At 35.6% G+C, this 13579-nt stretch overlaps 1 protein-coding gene across 1 annotated transcript in view; it reads left to right on the top strand.

The window, feature by feature from the left end:
* The window catches only part of RYR2 (ryanodine receptor 2), a gene marked incomplete at its 5' end in the record, with an annotated part of 258073 nt that overhangs the window by 101849 nt on the left and 142645 nt on the right, over positions 1 to 13579 (top strand). The window contains 8 exons of the mRNA XM_019471222.1: positions 394 to 594; positions 717 to 822; positions 3599 to 3742; positions 6514 to 6787; positions 9679 to 9793; positions 10385 to 10517; positions 11746 to 11849; positions 13248 to 13383. Of these exons, the coding sequence (XP_019326767.1) occupies positions 394 to 594; positions 717 to 822; positions 3599 to 3742; positions 6514 to 6787; positions 9679 to 9793; positions 10385 to 10517; positions 11746 to 11849; positions 13248 to 13383 (1213 nt within the window). The remainder of the gene's footprint in view (positions 1 to 393; positions 595 to 716; positions 823 to 3598; positions 3743 to 6513; positions 6788 to 9678; positions 9794 to 10384; positions 10518 to 11745; positions 11850 to 13247; positions 13384 to 13579) is intronic.

The following is a 13579-nucleotide window of genomic DNA, read 5'->3' as shown; positions in this document are numbered from 1 at the left end:
TCTTCCTGATGATACAAACTTGTTCACCATAGATCAAACCACTGTTGTTTCATTAAATAGAATTACTTGTTCAATGACATTAACAGGGAATTCTTCATTTTTATGGATCCAAACAGAAAAGAAATTCCCTAGAAGCAAGGAGTAAATCCATTCTCTTATAACTTTTATTAAAGTCTTACATTTTATATTTCTGAGGCAAATAAATCTCTTTCAGATGCCAGCTATTCCTGGTGTAGGATTACTTCCCATGTAGTAAATGACAGCATTAAAGATTTCAGTCACTTTATTTGATAGTAACTGCTACTGTAAGGAATCCAACCTTATTTGCATAATATACAGAAGATATTTCTTAGCTTGCCAACTCTTCTTTCTGTTACGATACTGTTTTCTCAGATGTGTCATCTACTCCAGTACCTGTGTGATTGCCAAATACGACACCGAATAGAAGCCATTGTAGCATTTTCAGATGATTTTGTGGCCAAGCTTCAAGAAAATCAACGCTTCCGGTACAATGAAGTGATGCAGGCCTTGAACATGTCTGCTGCCCTGACAGCTAGAAAAACAAAAGAATTTCGATCCCCACCTCAGGAGCAGGTACAGCTTACAATGGACAATTTATTTTTTGTTGTGCTCTATGTGTGGCAGAGTTCTGTTTGATTTCAACATTTTTCCTTTCGGAGATCAGTGTCATTTGCCTTTCCTTTGTATTCTTTAAGATTAACATGCTGCTGAACTTTAAAGATGATAAAAATGATTGTCCTTGCCCTGAAGAAATTCGGGATCAACTCTTGGATTTCCATGAAGACCTAATGACACACTGTGGTAAGTCGTTACTGAATTTTTTTACTTTTTTAATTATATTAGCATTAGAAGCAATTTTTCTAAATAATTTTACATAAGAAACACCAACTAAGTAGTCTATAGATTACACTATATCAATTATAAATACTATCAAATAAAGATACTCAGCTTGTAGTCAAAAGCAAGGAAATGTTCTTATCCTCGGATCTGGTCAAACTAGAAGGGAATGCAGTATGTTTTGCTTCATGAGGGAAAAGGGGTTTTTTTCACCCATACAACTCTGTGGGAATTTCTTTGGGCTTAATGCATTGGATAACGCTGTAGCTCACTTGTTATTCAAGGGGTTTCTCTGCCCTATTCCTTCTCCCTTGCACTTCTTTACATAGGTTGGTATAGGTCATCTGCTGTATCAAGTTGACTATGGCCATGTTAACCACAATATAACACAATATTAGTGGCTGATTCTTCTCGGACATGAATGAAGATATAGAAGTTTATTATCCATTGAAATAGACTAATAATCAAAAGGAGCAGTTAAATTTCAGTGGGTTTGATTTCTTCACTTTAGTTAATAAAAACCAATTAAGTTCTATGTCATACTAAAATGTGAAATATAGTAACAACTTAAATACAAAAATACCAATATAGAAATGGAGCATGAAAATGTGTATTTTAAATGTCAAGCTCATATCCATGAATACTGCGAATTCAGTTATAGAGTAGTTTTGTTCGGAATGCATGCTTACTTACATTTTGCGTTGAGGACTTTGTTTTTTTTTTTGTTTGGAGGATACTCATCCCTTCATTTTACTTCAGTACACTATTTTAAAAAAATAACTGAGACATGCATTACAGTTAGGCAGAATTAATTACTCTGTGTATTCAGAATAGGTAAAACAAATACACATCCCGAGTCCTATGTTTGGTTGATTAGCCAGCCACCATTTGGGGATTCACGTCTTGTGAAATGGTTGAGAGACAATTATATTGACAGTTTGCAAATCAGAAAAATACAACTAGAGCTCAGGGAACAGCATAATTGTGGGAAAACAGACATTTCATTTGAGTAATTTCAGAGCATCTCTATGTTCTAATTGAGAAGACATTTCAGTGTCTTTACTGTTAATTAGTTTGGTTGAAGAGACTGCCATCCGAACTGTTTTGTAATGTGATTTAGTGTAAAATCTGAAGTTACTGATGATCTTTGTTTAGTTTAGCATCAATTACTCTCTTAGGACAAAATATAACAAAATAAATTTTAATGGAACTGTACTTAATGCAAAAAATCAGACAATTAAAAACAGATGCAATAAATTGAGAAGAATGATGTAATATTGTGAAGAAACATCCTATAAAATTCAAGATTGCTAAAGAACTCCCCACAAAACCCTTAACTTCAGAACTTATGTCAGAAACTAAAATCCCAGAAAAAATAGTTGAATGACTTTTTTACTTTGAGCTTATTTTAGTGTGAGTAATAGGCCAAGATTTTTAATTCCTTTACAATGTATGCATGAGTGCATGAGAGAAATGAGCTGATGGGAATCCCATGAAGTTCAGCAATGGGAAGTGCAAAGTCCTGCACCTGGGGAGGAATAACCCCATGTAGCAAGGACAGACTAGGGACCAAACTGGAAAGTGGCTTTGCAGAAGAGGACCTAGGGATCCTGGTGGACAGCAAGGTAAGCATGAGCAGCAATGGGCCCTTGTGGCAAAGAAAGCCAACAGCTGGGCTCCCCAGTACAAGAGAGACATGAACACACTAGAGTGAGTCCAAGGAGGGGCCATCAAAGATGGTTAAATTCTTGGAGCATCTTTTGTACAAGGGGAGAGTGAGAGGGCTGGGGTTGTTTACCTTGAAGAGAAAGCTCATGGGGGGATTGTATCAATACGTATAAATACTGTTGGGCAGGGGGAGTAAAGAAGGCTGAGCCAGACTTTCCTCAGTGGTGCCTAGTGACAGCACAAGAGACAATGGGCACAAATTGAAATACAGGAAATTCTACTTAATTTTTTTTTTTTATTCTAGGGGGGGTGATGGAACTCAAGAACAGGTTGCCCAGAGAGGTTGTGGAGTCTCCACTTTAGGAGATATTCAAAACCTCACTGGACGTGGTCCTGAGCAACCTGCTCTAGTTGAACCTGCTTTGAGCAGGGAGGCTGGACTAGACTATCTCTAAAGGCTCATTCCAACCTCAGCTGTTCTGTGATTCTGTAAATCCTCACATGCATTTTTTTACACTTTTATAGCTTGTTATAGGAATAACATGAAAGAGCCACTGTATTGTGAAGGTGGCTATGTTCTTCTGACTGGTTACTAGAAAGTATATTTATTGTAACTTTAGTTCTTTCACTTCTATGATGTGTTTTACCTAAAATCTAGTCTTTGCTATTATCAGCTGAACCATACTGTGTTAGTAGGGACTGTATCTACACTTCTGAGCTACATATGTCCAAAACACAGGCATCAGCGTTAGCATGGAAACATGCAAACTGGGGGAGTTGACCACAGAAATATATTTACTATATATTTTATGTATAATAACATGCAATTTATACAATAAATTAATAAGATTACATGATCCTTATCTGCGGTTTCCTGCCTCGCACATATACCTGATCTATACTTGTTCCAAACTGCTGGTTAAGCGTATCCCATATCAAACTCTTTCGTAGTTCTAACAGAGCAGAACAACATAGTTCAGTTTGATTATGTTTGTATGTACAAGATACAAAACATGTCTGTTACTTGTTTAATTTTATTCTTTTACTATTTAGTGTGTATTTTTTATTTCAGGAATTGAACTAGATGAAGATGGAACCTTGGATGGAAACAGTGATTTAACCATTAGGGGTCGCCTCCTATACCTTATGGAAAAAGTTACATATCTGAAGAAGAAGCAAGCTGAGAAGCCAGTTGATGATGATGCTAAGACATCCTGTAAGCAAAATTAAATCAGTTTATCGTATCCTAATTCTAAAAGGCAAAAGAAGCAGGGAAGGAAGTTCTTCATATATTTTCAGCCAAAGCAAGGTGGATTTTAGTGAAACATCTGTGCATCTTAAAGTTTGTAGCTCTGACTCAAAACAAGCTTAGATGGAATTTTTATGATAGGCAGATTTGTTTCTCAATGGGATGTAGTGGAAAATTTTTTCTATTGGTTTTTTCGCTCTTGATCCTTTTTCAAGTCATAATTTTTTCAGGATGTATCTTGCTTTTTGTAGAATTAGTGCAGACTTAATAATTGTAGCAAGGTCCTGATTATGAGAACTTGCTCATAAAACAGCTGCAGCAGCTTCAAATCAGTATTTCCATGAAAATTAACAAATTAAAGAAGACTATGCAATTAGACCATAATTTGCAAAGCTGTACTTAGCAGAAGCCTCCCCACCCAACCTAAAATTCAAGATTTGCTGTCTGTGATTGTTGCTCTGTCATTTTTCTGACACTTTCTTTCCATCGTGATAAGAATCATTGCCAGTGGCATCCAAGTTCTGCACTTGGTGCCAACTGATTATGGAATTTTATTTATTTTTTACTTGTCAATGCTGATTTTATTTTTATAATTTTTTTTGCCTTTATTATGGTGGATGGTACTTTCAAATGTCCTAATTTTTTATGCTGCTACCCTACTAGCAGGAATGAATTTCTGGGCACACAGGTGTTCTGACTTTGGTAAAAACTTGGTTTCCATCATTGACTACACAGAATTCTAAGGAGACTGGCCTTTTAACTTGGTTGCCTAATGTAAGTGCCTAAAATTATGGGATGAGATTTCCCCAGGGTACTTATAATGAGATGGCTTCTTAGCTGCCAGTTATTAGTGTTAGCTTACTGTTCTTTAAGTAGAAATATTTTTGTCCTCCTAAAAGTGTGCCTTCTAGCTTTGCAGTTTATAACTATTATTTCAGTTATCAGGCAGTGATAATTAGAGGCTAGGTCTATGGAGAATGTGGTGATGAATCCTATGGTTCCTAATTTTTTTTTCTTGCAGTAAGCTTAAAGCTCTACAAAATCTAATTCTCTCTCTCTCATATTAGTAGAAAGACAGTATTATATTAAACTAATTAAACAGTATTGTGGTGGCTAGGCTGCTTGGGTTCTTCATTGTAAGCAAGATAACAGCCAGACCCACAGGTAGGTTGGATGCAGTATTGCAGTTATCAAAACAGGAGCCAAAGGACAGCCTGCTCATGTGATTCTTCACAAAAAACAAAGGAAACTTACTATTGTGTCCCTTCTTGTTATTATTTATTTCAGTCCTCCTGAAATATCAGCCCAAATACATTTAATTCTTTTACTTATTTTTAAAGTGTTTGTATTCTAAAAAGTGCTATGCTGTGTGACAATGGAAACACTTATAGTACAGTGTTTGGACAGTAACAATAAAATATAGTACTATTGCTCTTTTTTTCCCCTTACCCTGTATTAGCACATCTTAGCACAACTTCCCTTCTTGGTTAAACATTCTCTTTTCTGTAAACTCCTGTCCCTTCAATATCTTTCTATAAGTACTTTTACTTTTTTTGTTTTGTTTGAGTTTAGCCTGAAATTGCATCTGGTTTACTCCAAAATCATGTTACTGTCTCAACACATAGATTTCTAATTTGAAAATATTTTTGATGTTCGGTCTGCATCAGCCACCTTCTTCCACATCAGGGTATTTGTTATGCAGTTTATTGAACTTCAGGAGGGATTACCAAATTTCCCTTGTCAAACTTTCGCTGTTATCTGCCTGACATGGAAATAAATTGATTAGTTAGGTAGGTACTAAAGGTGAAATTTTCTAGTGTATAACTATCAGGATATCTCAAGAGGATCCTGAATTGATCTGACAAAGTCTTGCAAACCTGAATGGAAGTTCCCTGAGTTGGGAAAAAGAACATTATTCAGTTGTCTTTTATCAAATACTTTGTCTTGACTGTTAGTTCATGAGTAATTTTTCTAAACAGTAGTCTCAAATCTTAACTGACATTATATACCTTGTCTATTAAGATACCATTTTTCCAAATATAAATATATATATATCCCAACTAATAAAGATTGTCAGTGAGAATACCAGACATGGGTTTCTCGCTTCGTTAGACACTGAATTCAAAATATGCAAATGATGATTTGCCATTTATTTGATTGGAGTCTCTCCATTTCTATTTCTTTTGAAGGGTCTTTGATTTTGGCAAAGGACTAAGTTAAATTATTCTGGTTTGTACGTTATAAACTTTTGAGTGGATACAGAGCTTAGGCATGTAAATAAATAGTACAGCATTTACATGTGCTACCAGTATATTTTTCCAGTCTTACTTCATAATATGCAAAAAAGCCCCTCAGACCTGAATTCCTGGAAAAATCTTGAAAGCAATATGTAGAAATAAATCTGGTGACTTTGTGAGCATCTTGTATGTCTTCGTAATTTTTTGTTATCAGATTTATTTTCTGTATTTCAACTTTAAATATAGGCTGGGGGGGTTGGGGGTTTTTGTTTTATTTTCTGTATTTCAACTTTAAATATCTGCTGTTGGTTTTGAGATGTTTCTGCTTCTCTTGTGTGATTTTATTTTCCTTTGATAGTCTGCTAAAGAAGTACCAAGAAAAAGGTGCTTCTTAAGAATTGAATTCATTCCAGTTCACGTTGCATAATGGGTTCTGAGGGACTACCAGTAGAGAGACGAGCAATTAATGGTAATTTTGTGATTTATGTATTTTCTTCACAGCTACTCTTCAGCAGTTGATTTCAGACACAATGGTACGCTGGGCCCAGGAATCAGTGATAGAAGACCCGGAGTTAGTGAGGGCCATGTTTGTGTTGCTACATCGCCAATATGATGGTATTGGTGGTCTGGTTCGAGCCCTACCAAAGACTTACACCATAAATAGTGTGTCTGTGGAAGACACAATCAATCTTCTGGCATCCCTCGGTCAAATCCGTTCGTTGCTTAGTGTCAGAATGGGGAAGGAGGAAGAGAAACTTATGATTCGTGGATTAGGGTAAATAATTGGAGTGTAACATCTCTTTATTTACAGATATTTGTTGTTATTTGCTGTATGGTTATGGCCAAGGTTATACATGAAGTTTGAATGTGAATGGTCTATATGGGTGTAAATGCAGACACTGGTATCAGTTGTGTAGTATCTTCAGTTGTAAGATACAGCCTTTGCAGCATTATATGTATCATTTTTGGAGAGAAGCAAATGGCATCTGTAAGACTTCCTGTAAGAAAAGTTGAAAACGTATATAATGTTTTATGGTATTACAAAATATATCTTGTTTCCATATTTTAAATAGTATGGCTGTGAAGAGTCCTATCAAGAATACTGTCCATTTTATGTAACTGCAGTGACTGGTAGCTGTTGACACATACAATTCCCCCCAGCAGTCAACTAATGGAGTTGTGTCTACAGGTGTCTGTACATATGCCATCTATTTATTGCACTGAATGTAGTTAGTACTATTCGAACTATGAAGTAGTTCACCCAGTCTTATTTTTCCTAATTATATGATTAATAATAGTGAAATACAGCCTAATAAAAAGTACAATTGGAGAAAACAGTAAAGAAAACATGGTCATCTCTACTAGCAAAGAGTTTGGTTTTTTTTCTCTCACTTTTTTCAAAGAAATGTTACCATCTGAGAGGTGTCTGGTGAGATTAAACATCAGCTGTGATCTATTAGAAATCCCCAATCAACAAGAGCAATGACAACCAAAGATAGCATTATATAAGGCATGCCAGGAATGCAAGGAGAAGTTTTTGTTGTGCAAAATATCTTTTTCTTTTTTTGAGCTTACCGAAAACCTCAAATATCCAAATAATGTCTTCAAATATCCAAATAATGTCTATCCATAGTTTTGTAGTGTCATTATGAACAATGCCTACTTCTTAGCTTGCCAGCAGGTCTCATCAGAGTTCCCTGGTTGTTGCAGTGTTCAATGTACTCATGCTAAGGCTTTGGCAAAGGGGAAAGTCCATCACCTGTCAAGAGACACAAAATACTGGTATTTCTAAATCCACCGTCGTACTTCAAATTTGAGTTGTTACATTTCACTTAAGCTAATGAAGTCTAAAATGAATGCGTGATTACTAGATTCTGGCGTTGTTGTGCCTGGGAAAAAAACAATCTCAGAGGGGTTTTCATTTCATGTTCTGCTTTCTTTTTGTTCTTTTACATTTTTTCCTCAATATTTTGTGCTATGAATTAAAAGCTAAGATTTTGTGAATCTGATTTAATTTTAATGATGTTTTTGGTGATATGTCAAAGTCTGGTGTAAGGAAGAAAGAGTACTTTCTGTTAAGCTAGTGTTTTCACTGCCTGTTCCTATTACCCTTCTTCGTAGCTTCTATCATAGTCTTGTTTATCTTGGAAGTTACCCAGCTGTGCCATTTGTACCTTTTATAGCCTAACCTGGGCTCCAGCACCTATTTAGAAATGCCAAGTTTTTTGCTGTGAGTGGAAAGTATTCCTTTCTTCCAGCTGAGAAATGGATGTGTCACTCATTCCTGCTTAAAAACTGTTTCCTCAGAAATGCTGTTAAGATTTTTTTCTTAAGTTTGACATTTAATAATGCAGTCCACAGTTAAACAGAACACTGAAAGTGGATGTACTTTCCAAAGTAGTGTAATATTTCTGGCCAGTCCGTGAGGTGACGTTTTGACTTTCTGTACTGTATTTCTGTAAAAGAAAGCTGCTGTAGACAAATAAGAGTTTAGAATGACTTGGCAGATTGATACCATCAAGGTCTTCTTCCACAGCATGAAGCAGTAGTGCAGAAAGGCGATGTGGTATGGATAGCTTTTGGAGGCAGGGCCTGTCCTCTATCATCTCTGATACGAAGTCTGGTTGTAGGCTTTGGGGGAAAAAGATCAGCTAATCTTTCTGGGAGTTCCTGGGCATCAAAAACTCTGATAGTGCCACCTACGTCAGACATACTGCATGCATTCTGCTGCGTGACTGATAGTTGCAGATTTGTAGCTTTTAGAGTGATGGAACAGTCCTCTTCATGTCTCATCTTTTATAAGGCTGAAATTTTCCTTGCCTGATTGCAGGAGTTTTAGGTCAGAAAAAAGAAGACTGCTATAAAATGTGCAGTGAAATTTGAACAGTTGTCAACAGTATTTTCTATAGTGACTTGCTAGTCCTTTTCTCCCATGACCTGATTGCTTTCACATTTATTTATGGGTTGTGTGTGATTTCAAGGCTAATTACAGTTTTTAGAAATTTAATTACTTTTTAAACCAGTCATTTTTATTGGAGATAACATGTCTGCATAAAATATTGACATTATAATCTACAGGACTGATTTTAAAGTATGTAAATCTGTTCTGCTGAAATATGTAGGAGAGAAGAGTTCTTTTGAGGAGTAACTCATGAACTAAGGTTAATATTTATGCAGCTTCTGTTTCTAATGCTTAAAAGTTAGCTGGATATACATTCTCTTTTCCCTACGGTTATTTTTTCTTGGTTTTGATGGCAGATGTCAAATGTCTCAAGGTTGAAATATTCTGAAAAGAATGCTTTGTCAAAAATATTGCTTAGTTGAATTTAAAATTTAAGCTACTATAGCAGTTTTGATCATGCTTTTGTCAGAAAATAGTTTTAGATCTGGAATGGGATTTCTACTGAAAATAGAAGAACATCCTACTCTGATGTAATCAGGTGGTGATTAGGGCAATAACTATAATATGGGAAAGGAAAGGTCACGTTCTTCCACAATGTGCATAGAAAAAGGAGACATTGAGACACAACCTGAAAAAGTCCCTGAGGTAATTTTTCACCTCAGGTGGTGAAGAATTGCACAGTAAATCAGCTTTGCAAATAACATAATAGGTAAACTATTGGTCCATAACATTGTAATCCAATTTTTTATTTTGTTTTCCTGTAGAGACATCATGAATAATAAAGTATTTTACCAACATCCAAATCTCATGAGAGCTTTAGGCATGCATGAAACTGTCATGGAAGTGATGGTAAATGTGCTTGGTGGAGGAGAATCCAAGGTAAAGCAATTCACTGTTAGAAGACAGAGATTTTAGAATATAGCTGTTCAAAGCTTTATCCTGTAAGGTGGTAGGCAGTCACTGGAGGTACTGAGACCATAACCTCTTACTAATTTCCATTAGGACAATAGTTGACTAAGTTTTTAGAAGAATCTATCCTTCCATTCTGGAGGAAGATATAATTAGCATTGTAATTTCAGATGCTTTAAAGAAAAAACTGCAAATACCACTTCATATGCTTACTAGGTTTTAAAGGGGAGATGTTTTTAGAAACTAATTAAAAATCAATGCAGTATTACTCTGTGAATCTAAGCATTCACATTCTTTCATGTTTTAATCTAGAATTTATGGGTGATCCCAGCTCTTGTTTTTCAAGCTTATACCTTGATCTTTGGGGCTTAAGGAGTTATTTACTTGCTGAGAAAGCCCTGTTGATTCCAGGGTGAAACCTAAACAGTTAACTTCACTGAGGTGCAAGGAATACAATGCATAAATATTAGTGTGTTTAAAGGCTGTTACGTAAATGATCTTTTGCAAGTTTTATGCCTGTTTTAGAATTTAAGCTTCAGTCTGTTTTTATTTGCTTCTTAGGAAATCACTTTCCCAAAGATGGTGGCAAACTGCTGTCGTTTTCTATGTTATTTTTGCCGCATCAGCAGGCAGAATCAAAAAGCTATGTTTGATCATCTTAGCTATTTATTGGAAAACAGCAGTGTTGGCCTTGGTAAGTAATAAGTGTGTGTCTTTTGAGATTCTAAACCAAAAACAAAATCTAAGCTTTCTGTTTATTTATATATATACACATATATATATCTTTTAATATCTATATATAAAACCACCAGTGTTTTTCTGCATCCCTCTGCGCCCTCTGTTTGTGTTGAAGGTTCACCTTTACCCAGTGCAAAAATATCTTCATTAACTGTGTTGCTAACTCCAAACAAACCCCTGACAGTAGCATTAAGTTGAGGTAATTTAGTATACGCTTTTTTGTATGTGCCTGGACATTAAGAGGGAGTTGGTGTTTAGTTGCCCATTTTGAGGAACAGAATAAAATCCTGATTTTGATGAAGAGAATCATAAAGAAATATTGGCAGCATTTCACTAGGGCTTACTTCTCACTGCTCAAGCTTGCTCCCCTGCACTTTCTTCTGTAGATTGTTCAGTATACAGCTATGGCATTGGGAGAAATACAGAGCTCATTTGCGTGGGTATGCATGCATAGATGCCCAGAAATGAACCTTGAAATTTTCTTAAAGTGTCAGCCTTTCTTTACTAGGCTGAAATGTTACAGAGGAGATACATTTATCCTTTATTTAATTTAGTACTTGTAATTGAGAATATATAATTATTTAGAATCATAGTAATTTTTTTAAATGATCACATATTCCTTATTAATGTGTAGGTACAGTATGGAAGTATAACTAAAAATCTTTTTGGAGAGAAAGTGCCCAAATCAAATGCATTTGGAGTGTTAATATGAGAACCTTAGCTTTTCCTAAGGCTATAATGACTGCCATTTTTTAAAGAAATAGATAACATATAATCTTATATTTTAAAGCTTAAAGATATTTTCTATTTCAGTACATCTGATAAAATGTCAGTGTTTTAGATACAAAATCCCTGCTACCTTTTCCTCAAAACGAAGTTGTGTCAGTTAGGAAAATTGAAAAGAATGAGATCTTAAAACAAAGTATGTGATGAGAATAGGAATGTGTAAGAAAAGTTGTTTCTAGCTTGAACATCTACGTTGTACTTTGAATTCGTATCAATGTCAAATTTCATGCGAGTGCATGATTTTATTATAAACTGAGTGGTATAAATGATATGCCTATAATCATGTAGTAAATAATGATAAAATGTTGTATTTTATTAAAAAAAAATTGTTAATATATTTTCTATGAATTTGTTGGTTTTCATTAAGTTGGTGTTGAAATGACATGTTATTTTAACAGCCTCTCCTTCTATGCGAGGATCAACTCCGTTAGATGTTGCAGCAGCCTCTGTGATGGATAACAATGAACTTGCGCTAGCTTTAAGGGAGCCTGATCTGGAGAAGGTTGGTAGCTTCTTTATCAAGCATTTTTTTTCCCTGTAGAGAAGGGGAGATTCTTGTTTCCTGAAGTAATCAAAATCCAAGATAAGAATTCTATGGGATTTTTAGCTACCTTTCAGAGGAAGACTATCAGAATCTGATTGTTTGTTCTTTCTGCGGCTGGTCTGGATAGTTGAACTGAATGGTTATTACATACACAGGTGTAACCAAAAGGAATTGCCTCAAGGGCAGCTCTTACTTTGGGAATAGTGGAGTCCATACCCAACAAAACTTCCTTGCTAAAATCTTTGTTATTCTGTCTTCATGGTGACATGCAGTGGTGGCATAATGAGATAGGGGTTACTAGAAGCCTTGTGACAACTTGTTACAGTATATGACAAATTTTTGTAGAGATATCTATCTATATCTATCTTTTTTTTTTCCTAACATTTAAACCTGCTTCAGAAAAGATTGAAGGAACTGGGATTAATTAGACTAAAGAATAAAAAACTCAAGAGAGCATGTGACAATTGTGTAGAACATGTAAATTGCTGGTGCAAGAAGGAATAGAATAATGGTTACAATGTCAGTAGAGGGTAAGAAAAGTGTCTTAAATAATGGAAAGACAGATTCAAGATTGGCATTAAAAAAAACTTTCTAATGGAAAGTAAGACAGCAGAATACATTGTCCAATTTGTTCTTGAAGACCTCCAGTTCTGGAGATGCTATAACCTTCGTAAGAAAGCATCTGTCAGGAGTAATATAAGAGTAATAGATGATCCTTTCTTGGAATAGGAGGATGAACCATGTGTGTTTAAAAGGACATTTTCAGACTTATCATTCTTATAAATGGTCAGCAAAAAGAAGCTGTCTGAACTGCTTAAAGGCTATGCTTACAATTCTTACAATTCAGAAAGGAGAGAGCCAACTGAAAACTACTACTGAGACTATAGGTCTGAATTACAGGGAGTGTTACTGCTGTGTGTTTAAAAAGAAAGGAAGAAAAAAGGCAAGTGAAAAGGAAAGGTTAAAATAAAAGAGTAGACCTGTGAGTTATATCAGAAGACGTGTTTTCAAATATGGATAGTATATAGTTGGGGAATATTACAAAATTGGCTAATTTGTAACGCTCAGGATTGCAAGAGAAATGAGATATAGATAGCAAAGCAGTGATTTAGAGGAAAAATGGAACTGAGATAAGTAAGGTCTTGCAGTTCATGGCTGCTGAAGTAGGAAAAGACTGGGAAAGTGAACTAAGAAAGATGCTGCTCTTCTGATTTGCCCAAAGTATGATACGGTTTTGTTGGGGATAATAGAATGTGGACACCAAATCCGAGGCAACATATGAGGATGCTTCCCTTTGAAACTGCACTTCTCTTCTTTTTCGCAATTAATATCTTTTTCATCTTACCTTGCTTTTAGGTGGTTCGCTATTTGGCTGGATGTGGATTGCAGAGTTGTCCTTTGTTGATTTCTAAAGGCTACCCAGACATCGGATGGAATCCAGTTGAAGGAGAGCGATATTTGGATTTTCTTCGTTTTGCTGTTTTTTGCAATGGTAGAGTAGAAGCCTATAAATTTTATAACTTCCTCTAATGTTCAAATAAGTTTGTCATTTAAAATGGTAATACAAGCCAACTTGGTAAGTTACTGTAAATTTAAAGGACAATTTGCAGAAAGAGTAGAATTATCTATGGGGCCGGATGGGATCCACCCGAGAGTGCTGAGGGAGCTGGCAGAGGTGCTCGCCAAGC

The sequence above is a fragment of the Aptenodytes forsteri genome, unplaced genomic scaffold (assembly GCF_000699145.1).
Source record: "Aptenodytes forsteri isolate BGI_AS27 unplaced genomic scaffold, ASM69914v1 Scaffold10, whole genome shotgun sequence".
Taxonomy (NCBI): Eukaryota; Metazoa; Chordata; class Aves; order Sphenisciformes; family Spheniscidae; genus Aptenodytes; species Aptenodytes forsteri.
The sequence above is the reverse complement of the archived record's forward strand: the minus strand, read 5'-3'. Positions and strand labels throughout refer to the sequence as shown.